This window comes from Patiria miniata, unplaced genomic scaffold, assembly GCF_015706575.1.
Source record: "Patiria miniata isolate m_02_andy unplaced genomic scaffold, ASM1570657v1 HiC_scaffold_24, whole genome shotgun sequence".
NCBI lineage: Eukaryota > Metazoa > Echinodermata > Asteroidea > Valvatida > Asterinidae > Patiria > Patiria miniata.
Genome location: NW_024037063.1, coordinates 5,247,362 through 5,263,476, shown reverse-complemented (window position 1 = coordinate 5,263,476; position 16,115 = coordinate 5,247,362). Strand labels below are relative to the sequence as shown.

The 16,115-nt window shown below is 40.5% G+C and overlaps 1 protein-coding gene across 1 annotated transcript; it reads left to right on the top strand.

The window, feature by feature from the left end:
* The first annotated feature begins 17 nt into the window (after nt 1-17).
* LOC119731660 (lysosomal alpha-mannosidase-like) lies at nt 18-14,843 on the top strand. Its single transcript, XM_038204865.1, has 23 exons — nt 18-143; nt 1,690-1,792; nt 3,549-3,722; nt 4,214-4,407; nt 4,830-5,033; nt 5,691-5,762; nt 5,870-5,986; nt 6,466-6,666; nt 7,233-7,305; nt 7,436-7,475; nt 7,849-7,918; nt 8,149-8,271; nt 8,533-8,646; nt 8,998-9,204; nt 9,588-9,809; nt 10,731-10,849; nt 11,470-11,571; nt 11,688-11,775; nt 12,167-12,247; nt 12,522-12,749; nt 13,145-13,294; nt 13,577-13,700; nt 14,175-14,843. Exons 1-23 carry the CDS (start codon nt 66-68, stop codon nt 14,273-14,275), a joined length of 2,985 nt encoding a protein of 994 aa, XP_038060793.1. The 5' UTR covers nt 18-65; the 3' UTR covers nt 14,276-14,843.
* The last annotated feature ends 1,272 nt before the right edge of the window (nt 14,844-16,115 follow it).

Here is a 16,115-nt window from a genome sequence, read left to right as displayed (position 1 = left end):
TGCACATGACCAATAAATATACTTTCACGTACTTCGTTCATGTTGTTTTCGAATCGGTGTCCAAAATGTCTGTGCATTTCCTTGCCTTCTTGTCCATTCTTGCGTTTTCATCAGGAGGTGTTCTGGCAACATGTGGATACAAGGTAGGCATCACAGAACCCCCGTAACCCTTCAAAACAAGGCAGAACACTTACTTGCAGTGCGGCGCGTGTTTCCTTGAATTTTCCTGCCGCATCGAGCACCCGGCATGCCTGGTAGTGGTAGTGGTACGGTAGGCTGGGCGGCGAATTTTTTTCTCCCAACCGACATCCGCATATGGGTGTACACGCTATGGCGTTTTGGACTTTACTTTTCTAAAAACATGAGAAAAAATATAAAATTAATAAGACAAATATTTCGAACTTTATTTCCCTTTTTGAAAATTCCATCTTAACCATGTGTTAACTGTAAAAAGAAGATCCCTGAAGTGAAGATGGAAACTTTTGTTCGCACTAGTCATGCTAGTCATGCTACATGGGGTGTCGGACGCTTCGCCCCATTTCCACGTCGCCCCATGTCACTTCGCCCCTAACCACTTCGCCCCATCGCCGCTTCGCCCCATCCCCGCTTCGCCCCATCCCCGCTTCGCCCCATCCCCGCTTCGCCCCATCCCCGCTTCGCCCCATCCCCGCTTCGCCCCATCCCCGCTTCGCCCCATCCCCGCTTCGCCCCATCCCCGCTTTGCCCCATCCCCACTTCGCCCCATCCCCACTTCGCCCCATGTAGATTGGTTCCTCCAAGAGTGAAATTAGGATGTCAAAGGTATTGTCATTCTCTATAAGTGGGAGACGGGTTGGTATAGCCGGGTTGGGAACAAAGCTGGATCTTTTAGTTCATGCTTTTTTTCTCGGTAGGGGAGAGTGATAGCTTGAGAGGTTGGTTATGAATTGTTCATTTGGTGGGCTAATTCTTTCCGTTGGTAAGCAATTAGTGAATCTGTTGCAATTGTTTTTAAGCCAATAAAATACATGTAGATGAATTTTTTTTTTTTACATGTAACGGCTGGGGCGAAGTTGCGATGGGGCGAAGTGGGGATCGGGCGAAGTGGGAATGGGGCGAAGTGGGGATGGGGCGAAGTGGGGATGGGGCGATGTGGGGATGGGGCGAAGTGGTTAGGGGCGAAGTGACATGGGGCGACGTGGAAATGGGGCGAAGTGTCCGACATTCGCTACATGTAGTCATGCTAGTTGGAGCATGGAGCTATAGCTCCATAATCAGCTCCATGGTTGGAGCATACATCATGTACATGATGTATAATTAAAACAGCTTAAAGTTAAACCATGGTGCCGTTAACAACAATCAACACTTTGCATTTACTTCAAAACAAGATCTTTTCTTTGATTTTGTTTGGTAGTGGTACCCCGCTATGATTTTGCATGCTTGTGGCAAACTTTTTATCTCTTGAAACTAAATCATTGAATTTGATGTGCGCATGTGCAATTGAAATAGCAAAAGGCTTGTACTATTGGTACTTGGTACTTGGTTGGTTTCCTCCTGAAACATCCTCTAGGGATCTTGACTAGGAGGTCATTATGGACCTTCCTTATGTTCCTTCTTATTAATTGTTAATTTACATTCACATTTTCATGATTGTGAAATGTGAATGACCTCCTGATGTATTTCTTATTTTTCTTTTCTTTTTTCCACAAGGGCTGCCCAGCAACAGTTCCTGGCATGCTGAACGTTCATCTTGTGCCTCACACACACGATGACGTTGGCTGGCTCAAGACTGTAGACCAGTACTATTATGGCGGTATGTTGATTTGAGCCATTCACAATTCATGAAAACTACGGCCAATGCAAATTCCCATTGGTAATCTCCACAGTAGGTGGCAGTGGTACCGTGTGACATGCACCGTCCTCTGTGCACTGTGTAGTGGAGTGTGATGGCCTAGCGGTTAAGAACACCGGACTCACATTCTGGTGTTTCAGAGGCAACAGTGACGTGGGTTCGAGCCCGCAGGCGGACACTTGTGCTCTTAAGCAAGGCACTTAACCATTATTGCTTCGTCCTTCGGATGGGACGTTAAGCTGTAGGTCCCGCGTGTTGTGTAATGCACGTAAAAGAACCCAGCAAACACTCATCGCTAAGAGAAGGGGTTTGCCCTGGTGTTTCTGGCCTCCTGTATAAACTCCCACGTGGAGTATTTAGGAGAAGAACCAACCAACCAAGAACCAACCAACCAAGAGTCTACTCTATTCCAAATTTATTTTAAGAAAGAACAGATTGTGAATGTGGCAATCAGTTAATACACACATATGTAATACCACGAAACCCAACTGGAAAAAAATAAAATCAAGTCAAAGACTTCAAACCTTGCCAAATTAATAGATTCTCTGTGAATTTGATCATGTAGAGGTGGAACAAATTGTTAAGCCTTCAGGTACAATGTACATCAACATCAACACCAACTAGTGGTCACTGCAACAAATTATTTAAAGGGAATATAAATACAACATTTGTAAACATCAAAAAATAAAACTACCAAGTTGTTACGAAATACCTTACTAGAATGTTGGTAAATGACAGTCTAAAGCATCCTGTAAAATTATGGCACCAGGTGTGAAGTCATTTTCAAGAAAATTGTATTTTTGTATACATTTCCAACGGTGGTCGGCCGACCACCGTTGGAAAAACCTAACTATTTTTCAACTACTGCTCCAAATTTACCTTTTTTTCAGTCCAAATTTTGTTTGCCATTTGTTACATGTTCATTAACGGGTGCAGAGCAGCTAGACTGGTTCCCTTACCTTACAATTTTCTGGCATCTATAAATTGATCCATTTTATCTTTAGTGGAGTCAGGGAACCAGACTACTTGAACGTTTTTGTTTTTCTTAGTTTTTCCAGCATTTTCGAACACAAAATTTCAAACATATCAGTGTAACAATATTTGATCTATTATACTAACCCCTCAAATAGTTCATTTCTGAAAATTACAGCAAAAGCCAATGATGTACATTCCCTTTAAGCAGCGATGTAGGCTGGATGTACCAAATTATAGTTTTTCACACCGAATTGTTGACACCTGGAACAGTCTTCCAGAAGAAGTGGTCCAAGCTCCATCTACCAGTTCTTTTAAAAGCAATCTCTGATAATGTTTGGAAATTCTACAACTGCAAATTCATTCCAAGTTATTAATTATTTATTAATTTCTGCTGCTATTCTTTTCTGTTATTTCTATTCTGCAACAACTTGCCCTCTTTAAGTTAAGATCAGATTAGTTCTGACCAAGATTTGATGAGTCCTAAGCCCTAGGCTTCAACCATGTCAACTCGACCCTCAATTACAAGCAATATTACAAGCAAGATAACTAACCAAAATGAAGTTTCTTATCAATCCCCAGCTGATTTCTGGTAAGCAAGAAATGTTCTTAGATTTATTTCATCTTCAAGTCCATTAAGTCATGTCAGGAGCTTGCCTTTGCTCTTTTACTATTTGTCCTTTGTGCTCGTGAACTCAGAAAGATCCTGAATCAATTATTAATTATCCATGATGTTTTCTGCTAGACAAGAACAAAATTCAGAATGCCGGGGTACAGTACATCCTCGACACAGTCATTGCAGAGTTGGTTGAAGATCCCGCTAAACGCTTCATCTACGTGGAAATTGCGTTCTTCTCACGGTGGTGGAATGAGCAGACCGACAAAACGAAAGCTTTAGTCAAACAACTCGTCAATGAAGGTGAATACCAGCCTAGTTTCTTTGTACCTACATGTACATTTATTATATATTTATGTTTCTGTGTGGAGCCGAAGGTATTGGAATTGAAGGCCTCTGGGTCACAGTTTTTAGGTAAACTTTTTCACTTCCAGACATAGGCCTACATGCATGCCTCTGGTTTTCATTCTTGTTTGTTTGTACTTTGTGATTTATGTTGTTTGTTTGTTTTTATGTCGTGTAAATAATAATAATAATAACAGAATTTCATAAACTTTCTGACTCAGTGACTGACTGACCGTTTTTCAGTTGTGTGTCGGGCAGTGCTGTTGTACATGTTGTATAGGATTATCCCATAACACAAATGAATCTGCTAAATCCACACCATTGTGTAGACCAGAGACATTAAAAACGCTTCAAGTGAATAGCCATTCATTAGCAATCGAGTAGAATGTTGTGCACTTGCGACCAAGTTTGTCTCGTTTATTTAACGACAATATTTGTCAATAATCCAGGTCGTTTGGAGTTTGTCAACGGCGGTTGGTGCATGAATGACGAAGCGTCCACTCACTACAATGCCATCATTGATCAGATGACAGTTGGCTTGCGCTTCCTGAAGGAAAACTTTGGGGATTGCGGCAAGCCTCTGACGGCCTGGCAGATTGATCCTTTCGGTCACTCCAGGGAATATGCCTCACTGGTGGCTCAGGTAATAGTAAATGCTGTAGAGGGTGCCATCAAAATGTTGTCTGAGTATCACCCATTGTCTAGCGAAGCCCTCTCCGTAACCAAAATCTAATACAAATGTTATGCCACCCTGCGCGCCAACCAATCGAAGTCAGACTGAGAAATATGGACTAAGCTGTTGATTGGAAGCCATGTTTTTGTAAAACAACAGGTTATGGAAAGCCCAATGGTTATGAAAGGCGCTTGCTGAATGGTCACAACCTCTAGGTCGAGACGCAGTCATATTTTGCATAATTAATCGTTAAATCTGTTCGCATATCAAAGACTCTTGCCTGTGCAAGAGGATATTCCATAACATTAAAATGAGGGATACGTTGGAAATAATATAACATTAGTCTTGTGTATGCATGTTTTTGCTGAAAATTGTATTTTGGATTTTCTTAGATGGGATTTGATAGCTTGTACTTTGCACGTCTAGACTACCTCGACAAGGCCGAACGAATCAAGACGCACACCATGGAGAGAGTCTGGCATGCTTCCCCTAGCCTCGGAAAGACGGCAGACTTGTTCTTTGGAGCTCTGTACTATCACTACGGACCACCTCCAGGGTTCTGCTATGATGTCTACTGTGCTGACCCCCCGATCATGGTGAGTAAACTATTTAACTCTTCGTTATCAATTGCGTATTCTCTTGTATAATATGAGCCCAAGTTGATAGCTCTAATCATAGGCTTCTGCGATCTCTGCTCGGAAGCCAATTTGGTCATCCCTCACCATACCAGGAATACAGGGGACCATGCCTTCTCCGTTGCTGGGCCCCGAACATGGAACTCTCTGCCCATCACTATCCAGAATGCATGTTAACTTGAACAGTTTAAGGGACTCTTCAGAACATATTTGTTTTGATTTCATTTGTTCCCAATTCTGTTGCTTTGCTTACAGCGCTTTGAATCCTTTGGCAAAGTTGCTTTATAAATACCAGTTATTATTATGTTTTATTATTTGTTATGATAACCATTCTGTGTTCACAGCACATTAAATGCACAAATCATGTGAGTGCAAATTTGGGATCGGTACATTCAACATGTTCAAGGCAACATTCTACGCTGAACTGTTAAATGCGCTAACTTTTAATGCGCTAATTGTTGGTTGCTTCAGAATGTTATTGATCAATCGTGAAAAATCTGAAGAGAATCTTTAAAAACCTTGCACTCTGTAAATAAATGTGTCAAATGTACAGAACATGTTCAGCGTTGTTATAATTATAATGGTTTGTTCTTCGTTTGGTTTTATCTTTGCATGCAGGATGACCCAAATTTATTTGACTACAACGTCGACGAGAGAGTCGCTGAATTTGTCAGACTTGCCCAGGGACAGGTATACTTTAAATTGAAACAAAAATGGATGTTGAAGATAAACCTGATTATCTTTTACGCCTTGAATTTGTTTGTTATTTAATTTTGCTGGCCTTTCTTTTTGCTTAGAATGATGTGTACGGCACCAACCACATCATGTTCACCATGGGATCTGACTTCCAGTACAGTAACGCTCCCATGTGGTACAAAAACCTGGACAAACTCATCAAATATGTCAACGCAAAGGTCAGTATCAAGTACTCATGTCTCATTTTTAACTACTCATATTTGCCAAACTCCCCTTCAACTGCACCACTGCTCCCCGCCCCTTCCAGCCTGAGTACAGCCCGGGGTCATGGTGCGTGTGTTCTTGGGCAAGGCACTTTGTCACTCATTGCTTCTCTCCACCCAGGAGTAAATGGGTACCTGTGAGGGCAGAGATGGTTATTGTGATTGAATTAGCTTCCTTGCGCCTAACAGGCTGCATCGAGCTGTATACTCCCCAGGGAGCTGAGATGGTATTTCGAATGTTTCACGGGCCCAATGAGCAGGGGTAATAATGATGTAGCGCCTTGAGCACCAGTCCTGGTGGATACGAGGGCTTAATAAATACCCACTATTAATATTATTCCTTCTCGGCCATGCATGCTTAGATGTGGTTTTATATAAAGATAAACAGGAGGTTTTGAAACATTTTTGTTTTGGTCTTGTTTTTCTCTTCAAAGCAAAATGAAACTAAGGTTCATGCACTGTACTCCACCCCGTCCTGCTACACGTACAACTTGAATAAAGTGCCCAAGAGATGGTCCATCAAAAACGATGATTTCTTCCCGTATGCTGACGAACCTCACGCCTTCTGGACCGGTTATTTCACCAGCAGACCTGGGCTCAAGGGATATGTCCGAGAGACGAACAACTTTCTTCAGGTAATGCCTGCAATTCTTTTTCCTGTAGACCATTATCATGTTGCGGCCATCTTGATTTTTCCTATTCAAATCAACGTAACCAAAGCGAGGCTGGAAGGAAAATAGTCTGGTTCCTTTTTGCACACAAAAAAACATCATAACACAGGGAACATGACTGAAATGGTGGCAGCATGATAAAGGTCTATTCCTAATTGTTTTGTATACACGTCAAGCGGATTGATAGTGCTCATTAAATTGAAAGGAAAAACTGACTATATTCAGTTTTAATCATTTTTCACTTCAATTTTTGAATAAAGAAAACTGTCTGAAACGGGGTTCGCACCTGTAGCCTTTTGAATACAACTCCAGTGCTCTACCAACTGAGGTATTCAGCCCTTCAGAACCATATGAACTTGTCACATTCTGTGTTCAGAAATTGCTAGTAAAAAGTCACAAAACTGTACCATGGGCCCAATGGCCATGGATCCACACCCAAAGTCATGATTCCAGAAATATCATTTCTGTTGGAAACTTAACTTCTTTTCAATTTAAGCCAAGTATAATATCAAATTTCTTTGAATTTGTAGGTTTGCAAACAGTTGGAGGTGTGGGGCTCATTTCTACCCAACTTGAAGCTTCAAACAAATTCTAACATTCTAAGTAAGTATGATTGAAATTCAGATCTAAGCAAAGTGTTCACAGATTAGGAGCAAGCTTTTACACATTTTCAAATTTCCTATAAATAATGCTTCATTTTATAATGATTCATCATTTTGAAACTCTCTTCCAGGAAAGTTTATGGGTGTGGCTCAACATCATGACGCTGTATCGTAAGTCCATTCCAGAATTGTTGATCTACCAGTTTAATATTCAAAATGTTACAAATTACAATTGCAGATGTAAGTTGGTCATCAATGTCTGGTTAGATTTTTGGCAAGTAAAGGACACTTTCGTTGATTAAAGTGTGTTCTTGTGTTGAAATTTTGGATTTATTTATTGCCCTTCTTGGACAATAATGTTTAGCTGGATCATAGTGCAAAGAAGTACACACTGTCCCTCGTACTCTACAGTTCAAAGACAAGATCTTGACCAGTTTTAGTAATCGCAGTTTTTGGTCTGGTATCTCAGGCTATGTTTTTACTTTTGAGCGATTTGGATCTCTTTGAGGAATAAATACGGTTACTTATTTTTTTTCTGTGGTAGGGGAACGGAGAAACAGAATGTGTCTGATGATTACGCTGAGAGACTGTCCATAGGGAGAGCTGAATGCAAGGTGGGTCAGGGACTGGCTTAAAGCTTGGAATATTCCCATTTCCTTCGGAATGCATCCTTTGGAACACAGTCCAGCGAGAACAAGCGTCATTCCCAACTTCCTTCCTGGACAAAAAGTGTTTATTTTAAACACAAAATTAGGTCCCATTATTTTCCACTTTTGAAAGTTCACAGTTGATACGTCACTCTGAAATTTGTTGAATTTATGCAAATTGTTTCACCCCTTCGTAGGAACTTGTCAGTGATGTGCTTGGAAAACTTGTGCAGAAGAATAGTTCTGTGCCATCGCCGCAGTTTGTGTTCTGTGACTATCTGAACATCAGTGTGTGTCCTCTTACTGTGAACAATAAACAGGTAGGCTGTGGCTTAGATTAAAGGTAAAGATGTGTCTGGTTTGAGTGAAGTGAAATTGATTTGTCTCCTAACTTTTTCCGAGCTATCAGTATGGTAGTCAAGTCAAGTAACAGATGAAAATTAAAAAAATTAAAGGAGTGTTATTGTCACAGTTAATTCTAATGCCCTTTGACTTGACTTGAAACTGGATGATTGACCTTTGAGGACTTATGATGGACTCGACTACAACACAATTATTATTTTGTTCTATTTTATTTCCAGTTCACCATAACGGCTTATAATCCAATTGCACGTCAAGTCACAACTGTGGTCCGGATACCAGTGACAAGCAACTACAGTATTACTGGTCCTTCTGGGAAACCAGTTACCACACAGGTATTGTTAGTTAATCGTACACTATACCCTTTCCCTGTTGCCACTGTGTTTACTAATTTGTAGTATTTTAGACCTTTAATTTAACAAACAAAGCTTCTGTATTTTTTTTTTTTGACCACGAGGGTCAGCCAATTGTTCTCCAACTTACCGACTGACTGAGTCACTGTAGACTGACAGACTGAGTCACTGACTGACCTACTCCCCCCCCCCCCCGACTGACCGACAGACTGAGCCACAGACTGACTTAAATTGATCTTAAATTGCTAAAAAAAAAAGCTAAAAAAAAATGTTTTGCCCTTTTCTTTAGCAGTGATGGAACTTTTGTTACATTGCATTTTTTAACATACTCAGCTGCAAGACGTGTCTGAGGGTACGAAGCAAGTACGTCGTAATCGAGGCAGCGCACCCAAGGAGCTGCTGTTTCAAGTCACATTACCCCCTCTTGGGTTTCAGACCTACATTGCTGAGGCCTCCCAGGGAGGCGTGAAAGCACGCCGACATTCCCAAAGCCAGACTGAAGCATTCAAACCTAACGCAGACACAACCATTGAAAACCAGGTATAAAATTCATTTTGCAATTTTAACCAAGAATTGCATTTATAGGGATTTACCTACATTTACCAAATGTTCCCACACTGTGTTCTCCTGTTTAATTACAATACATCACATGTAATTACTGTTACAGATGAAGCACTTTAGATGGATCACAAGCTCATCACGACCCTGTCACAAGTCAATAACAACTCAATTCACAAGTGTAGTCACAAATCACTGGTTACGAACAATGATTAAAAAATGCCTATTCTTGTGACTTGACTTAGGTCTGGCAGGCTTGCGATTGACTTGTTTATACTTACGATGTCTTGTGATCCATAAAACCTAAACTATCTTCGTACAGAAGATTGAAGCATTTTTTTTCTTGTGTTCTTTTCCAACGTTAGTTCCTGAGTCTGACGTTTGACGGCTCCACAGGCCTTCTGAAGTCTATGACAGACAAGAAATCGCAGAAATCCACGTCTGTCCGACAGTCCTTCTACTGGTACACCAGCAGTATGGGTGATTTGAAGAGTTCCCAGAAGTCTGGTGCTTATATTTTCAGGCCGCTGATACAGACACCTACGGACCTGTTCAACGGGACATCCGTTGGCTTGACTGTCATAAAGGTATGATTTCTTAATACTTCTTGCATCCTTACCTGAGATTCATTTTTGCTAAGGATCTTTCTAGACCTTTCAACATATCCCATGGTGTACTGATGCCATATCCATTTCACTGGGAGTTTAAGTGTCATTAATTCCCGTGTAATAGTAAAACTCTACCTTCCTCGATTCTGCTTAATCTGTTCAAAGATCTAGCAGGGTCAGGTATAGATTATGTAAAGCTTGTTTCATATTTCTTTTAAGGGTAGAGTGGACCATTTGCAGCCAGCTAAAAAGTAACCGACCAATTATTGTTGAAAAGCTTGCTTGGTGTAAAGATAGTAATGAAACAAAACTCTCTGTGAAATAATTCTTTCTTGCATGCTGTCATTTTGAAGAAAACAATAAAAGAAGGTCATTTCCAAAGAGGCGTCAAGTGAAACATTTATGGAAATTTCTGTTGGTAGTTGGTTTGTACTTGGGCAAACCCATGAATGGATGCATGCAAGTGTTAACATGACACTCGTGCAAGCACGGTTGCTATTATTAGCGACAATCGTCAGTTCACAGTGTGTGACAGCACGTAGCTACAATCGGCTACATGAGAATCATGTCCCGAATGCTAATTTTGGGATTGTGTCACAAGGGGGCGCAATTCAAAATATGAAATCGAGATCCAAAATGTTGTGTTTTCTTGAAATATATATAGTATTCACAGAGCTAAAACTTCATCAGGTTAGTTGTTAAGCACCTGTCTTGAGATTTTGAGCAATTTTGTTGCTTGAAAAAAAAAATTCACAAATGGCAAATGGTCCATCCTACCTTTAAGCTATTCAAGCTATTAGTTATCAGTGATCTGTTGTGATGTTATTACTTTGTGAAATACAATTTGTTTTTAAGATGAACATACAAGTGCTAATATACAGATTTGTTCCACATGGACAGGGGCCGGTTGCCACGGAAGTTCGTCAGCAGTTCCAGCCATGGTTGAGTCAGGTTATCAGACTTTACAACAACAGAGAGTTTGCTGAGTTTGAGTGGACAGTTGGCCCTATTCCAATTAAGTGAGTACTGGGTCTCACTCTTAAAGTTATTGTTCTGTCTTCGTCCGTGTAGTTGTTGTCCTGTCCCCGGGAAAGGTACAAAAGCAGTGCTTCACCTTTTTCCTTTATGTTGACATCGTTTAATGTTTACACCAATTACATATCGTCTGTGAAGAATGTTTTGTTTACACATATTTTTTTTATTTTATACATATATGCATTTTCACTGAGGATGTCAATGTGAAAATAAATGTCGAATTGATCATGATTTGATTGGATTTGACTGTTTCATTTGAAGAGGAGAAAAGAAAATCCGAAGGACTGTGGCATACATGAGAAATTTAGAAATGCAGCCTAACAGTGAATGTAACCTTACCCAACTTACATCCAGTGAGACCTTAAACAAGACCAGGGCTGTACCTAAAGTCTCAGTTGAGAACACTTTTAAGAAGCAGGGACCCATCAGTCAGCGGTTCGGTTCCCGCAATTTCTTGGACCTGTGGGTCTAGCAAAAGGTAGCCGTCACTAGGCCTTTAAGTAGGAATGAGTAAAAGGCTAATTGTTCCCATTCCCTCCGTTATATTCAGGAGGGGACTAAAAATTGGGAAAGTATTCCATTGTATTCCTTTCTGTTTGAGCAGAGATCGTGTAGGGAAGGAGATTATCACCCGATTCGACACAGATCTACAGACCAACAGTACCTTCTACACGGATGCCAATGGCAGGCAAATCCTGCAGAGAATGTAAGTTGTTTTTCTGATGATTTGAAAAAAAAATTAAGAGACAAGAAAGAATAAAACACAAAGGGTTATGTAACTGAATCTTATTGAAACAAAGCATTGTTTTATTTCATTGATAGCCGGGATCATCGATTTGATTGGCAGTACAACAACACAGAGCCAGTGTCTGGGAACTACTACCCCATCAACAGCCGGGCATTTATCACGGTACAGAAACATAACATTTTAAGGATGTGACAAAACTCCATCTGTGGCAGGCTATTGGCCAAAATTTAATCAAAGATGGGCCATGTAAATGAAATCAGAAAATACAGACAGGCTTGGACAAAATTTGTATGATAAGTTACATGTACGTAGAATTTTTAGCTGACTTTGACGATGCAGCTTGGAAGTGAATTGCTAGGTGTCTGGTTTGAATCTCATATTAGTCATAATTGATTTGTGTAGCAGTTTTCAGTAGTGACGGGTTACAATAAAGATTTCCAAGATGATAAGTTATTTAAGTTTTTAAGTTGAGTTTGGTAGACGTTTTGGCATTTTAATTGTTCTTTCTTTAGGTTCAAGTCCAAGTCATTCATAATGTCTTTGAAATTTGCAGGACGACAAGATGCAGATGACGGTAATGACCGACAGGTCTCAAGGAGGTAGTAGTATGAAAGATGGTTCCCTGGAAATCATGGTAGGTCCAATAAAAATGGTCGGTTTTTTTTGGGGGGGGGGAGGCAAAATTGTGAGAGACTCTGAACTTCAAATAATGGCCTTCTCCTTGGTGACCCTCTTGTTAGCATCGACCACTCAGATTAGAATTTTAGGTAAGGTGACCAAAGTAGTTTGTTAAAAACTCGTTCACAGTCACTTTGAGAAATCGACGCAAACCAAACGTGGGCGGAGCTTGTGGGTGAATCCGGAATGGTCAATTAAACAATGTCTCCTACTTGATTGTCCAACCTTAGATTCACCGACGCACCCTGGGGGATGACCATCGCGGAGTTGGTGAGCCTCTGAATGAGACCGGTCAGTTTGGGGATGGTCTTATCGTCCGCGGCCAACATTTCGTCCTTTTTACCTCCGTTGACAAAGCTGCTGCAGCACACAGGCTGCTCGGAGAGGAACTGTATATGGCGCCCTCGCTGTCGTTCTCGCAGTGGGTGCCAGACTGGGCTACCAAATTCAATACAATGGTAGGTAGCGATTGGTTATTTTGCCATTTAAGTCACCCAAAACAAGGCTTTACTCTTTGTGTATGGTGAACTGATTTCTTGGTTTGATGCCGTAATGTTAATTAAGTTAATACAAGTATTTTTTTTTAACCTGAGTAAAAACAGTGCACCTTTATGTGCAGTTAACCATCTCTTTAAAATTTTGTTGTGCATTTCTAAGGGACCCTCAAAGCACTTCCGGGTTTTATGTTGATAAAAATGTCAAAGAGTCATTTTTGAAAAAAAAAAAATCAGTGTCATGCCTGTTTGTATATTCATTGCTAAACCAAACAGTCATTGGACAAACTTGCATCAAATTGCTACATTTGTATAAGTTTACAGTTTCTGCTTCTGAAATCTTTCTTCTTGTTGAACAGAAATCTATGGTGTCACGTTCGCTGCCGTCCAACGTTCATCTGCTGACGTTAGAAAGCTGGACGAACGGCAACATACTGATCCGAGCTGAAAACCAGTTTGCCATTGACGAAGATCCTGTGCTATCCCAAAAAGTCAAATTCCAACTGAAGGTAAATTTTTCCTGATTACAAATGAAAGTCTTTGGGTTTTTGTCCTTCAATGGAGAGAAATTTTCTGAAGTTTAACAGGACAGATACGTTATTTTTATTGAATTTGAGCTTCATGTTAATTTTTTAAAATGCTATTCTTACTGGGCTTCACCCTGGAATAAAGTTGTTGTGGATGCAAACAACTGTGGGAACCTTTAATATTTTGTACATCATAAGGTCTCTTCTCTTCTGCATAGAGCAGGTTGTAAAACAAAAGTCTTTTCCTTTTCTTTTTTTTTGCAGGGTTTATTTGAGCCGTTTGTTATCACCAATCTTGAAGAGATGACACTATCAGCCAATGAGCCACTAGCTGATGAGAAACGCTTGCAGTGGAACGTCACAGATAGCCCCTCCCCTACACCTCCAGGTATGATGTATGAAATGAAAGATACAACCTTAGTGAATTATGACCAAGACATCGCCAAAATGTGTCTCAGATAAAGAAAAATACTCACGCATTTGTGGACACATTTATAGAAATAATGATAAAATGACCTGATTTTTGGTTCTGTTAAAAAAGTTCTGCAGAGGCTTTGCAGTAGTTCTATTTTCCAGACTGAATGACAAACAAGTTGAAAATTGCACTTCCTCAAATTTGTTGCCTATGACTAACGGACCGTTGAGATTCGACTGGAGTGAAATAAAAACCATCTCAGTCAATCAATATATCCAGTAACCCTGTCAGTGACTAATGACAATTAGTCAGAAAGCTGTTCAGCCCCTTGCCGTAAAGTGATCTTTCCTGTAGTTGAAAAGTTCTCACCAATAGACAATTTGTAGATTGCTAATAGCAATCGGCCCATGGAGTTACGTCTGTTGCCTTTTTTTTTTTACTTTTCAGCTGTCAAGCCGGTACCCGTGCCACCTTCTACGCTGACTGTCTCCCTCAATCCTATGGAGATAAGGACCTTCATCGCCACTGTAAAACAAGCCAAAAATTAACAAAAACCCAATCGGAGGATATTGCGGAGTAATACTTTGACCTATATATTTACTAATATGAGAACAAATGGTACATTACATAGCTTCACTAGGTGACCTTCTTGTGTTTCTGTTTGTTCTGCCCGAAAGCCTGTACACATATACTGTTTTCTTGAGGCGAAGCTGAGAGAAAGTAGAATGGTCCATGGACAATACAGTTTGGGACTCCTTGATCATGTTGATTTGTCATTGTCTTACCCGCGGGGTCTCAGACCAAGATGGCTGAAGTTTTTTTTCTTTTAATTCACATGCCAATGCATGTATGGCTGCATCCGAATCAACTGTCTAGAGCTAGGTCTAGGTCCACGCCCATTGAAAATGTGCGGGGACGTGCTGACAATAGACGTAGCCGTAGCTCTGGAAGCCCGTTTCAGACACGGTCTTTGTTTATCCTTGATGAAGTATAATCTGTTTATTACTGAAGGCAACTTACAAAGTAATTTTTTGTTGTGTGACTAATGTGCTGCTGACTCGATGGTCTGGAGCATCAACTTCCAGATCTGTGGGTTTAAGTCCAGCCTGCGTGTGTCCTTGATAATTGAGCAACACCCTTTGCATGGTTGGTTCTCCCCCCCGCAAGGGGTAAAATTGGTACCTGTCAGGGCACAGGTGGTTAATTGGTTATGCATTGAGGAATGTTCCATGGGCCCTATGAGTAGGGGTAATTGTTATGTAAAGCAATTTGATCCTTGATGAAAGCACTACCGGTATATTTAAATACAAATTCATTAACTCATCGATATAACATTTAAATTTAAGAATCTTGATGATAATAAGAATTTGTAATCTGACCATTGTTATATTTTATTCATAATGCATAGCTGCTTCTTGTACTCTTGGCTGTGAAATTATCTAGATTGTTTAGTTTCCTGAAGGCAACTTCAGAAAGTTTTTTTATACAACTTAATTAATAATAATAATATAAAATTACCTTGATATAGTGCTTTCTACGGGTGTTTCAAAGCACTGTCTACTGTGTGAAGTATGTGTTTAACTGGGTTTTGAATGAGTTGATCAAGGGTGAGTCTTGGACGGGGGGGGGGGGGGGGGGGGGGGGGGGGGGGGGGGCTGTTCCAGAGTATAGGAGCAGCCACTGCAAATGCCTGCTGGCTGAATCAGTGTTGGTAGTGGGCTTTCGGAAAATTAAAGGTGTAGATTGGAGTGGGATCGCAGGTTGATGGATGATGTTCAAACCTTTGGACAGATGAGGTTGTTGAGTTATACAGGGGCAAGTCCATTTCTGGCTTTATAAGTAAGAAGAAGAGTTTTGAATTGAATTCATTTAAATATTCCTGTTGGAGCTGAAATATGAATGTGAACTCCAATAAAAAGTTTGTTTCATTCCCTGCCTGAAATTAAGACGCTGTTCTCATAACTACAATGTTTATTTTATGGCATTATGTATAATGTAGGCTTAAAAATGGTACATTACTTTTGCAGTTAGATTTTGAACTCTAAGAGGCAATTAAGGAGAGTGTTTTTAGAAATTCTTTTGTATAATTTTGCTGGAATTGCAAATGGAGTTGAAATATTAAAACTCAGTTACTCTTAGTTATTTCTTATAGTTGAAAAATTATGAATCCCCCCCCCTTTAGCAGTGCCTTCCCCAACAAGGGCATCATGGGATTGCAACATCTGCGTTTTCTCCTTGTATTCAGACATTTTCCCTCTTGTCAAAACCTCATCACATGTGCAAATTAAGTCAGGCCCCATCACATGTGCAAAGCGGTCCACCTTCTGCACCGTGCTCAAGTCAAAGAAATTAAAACTGCTGTTTATGTAGCCCCGCCCACCAACGGAC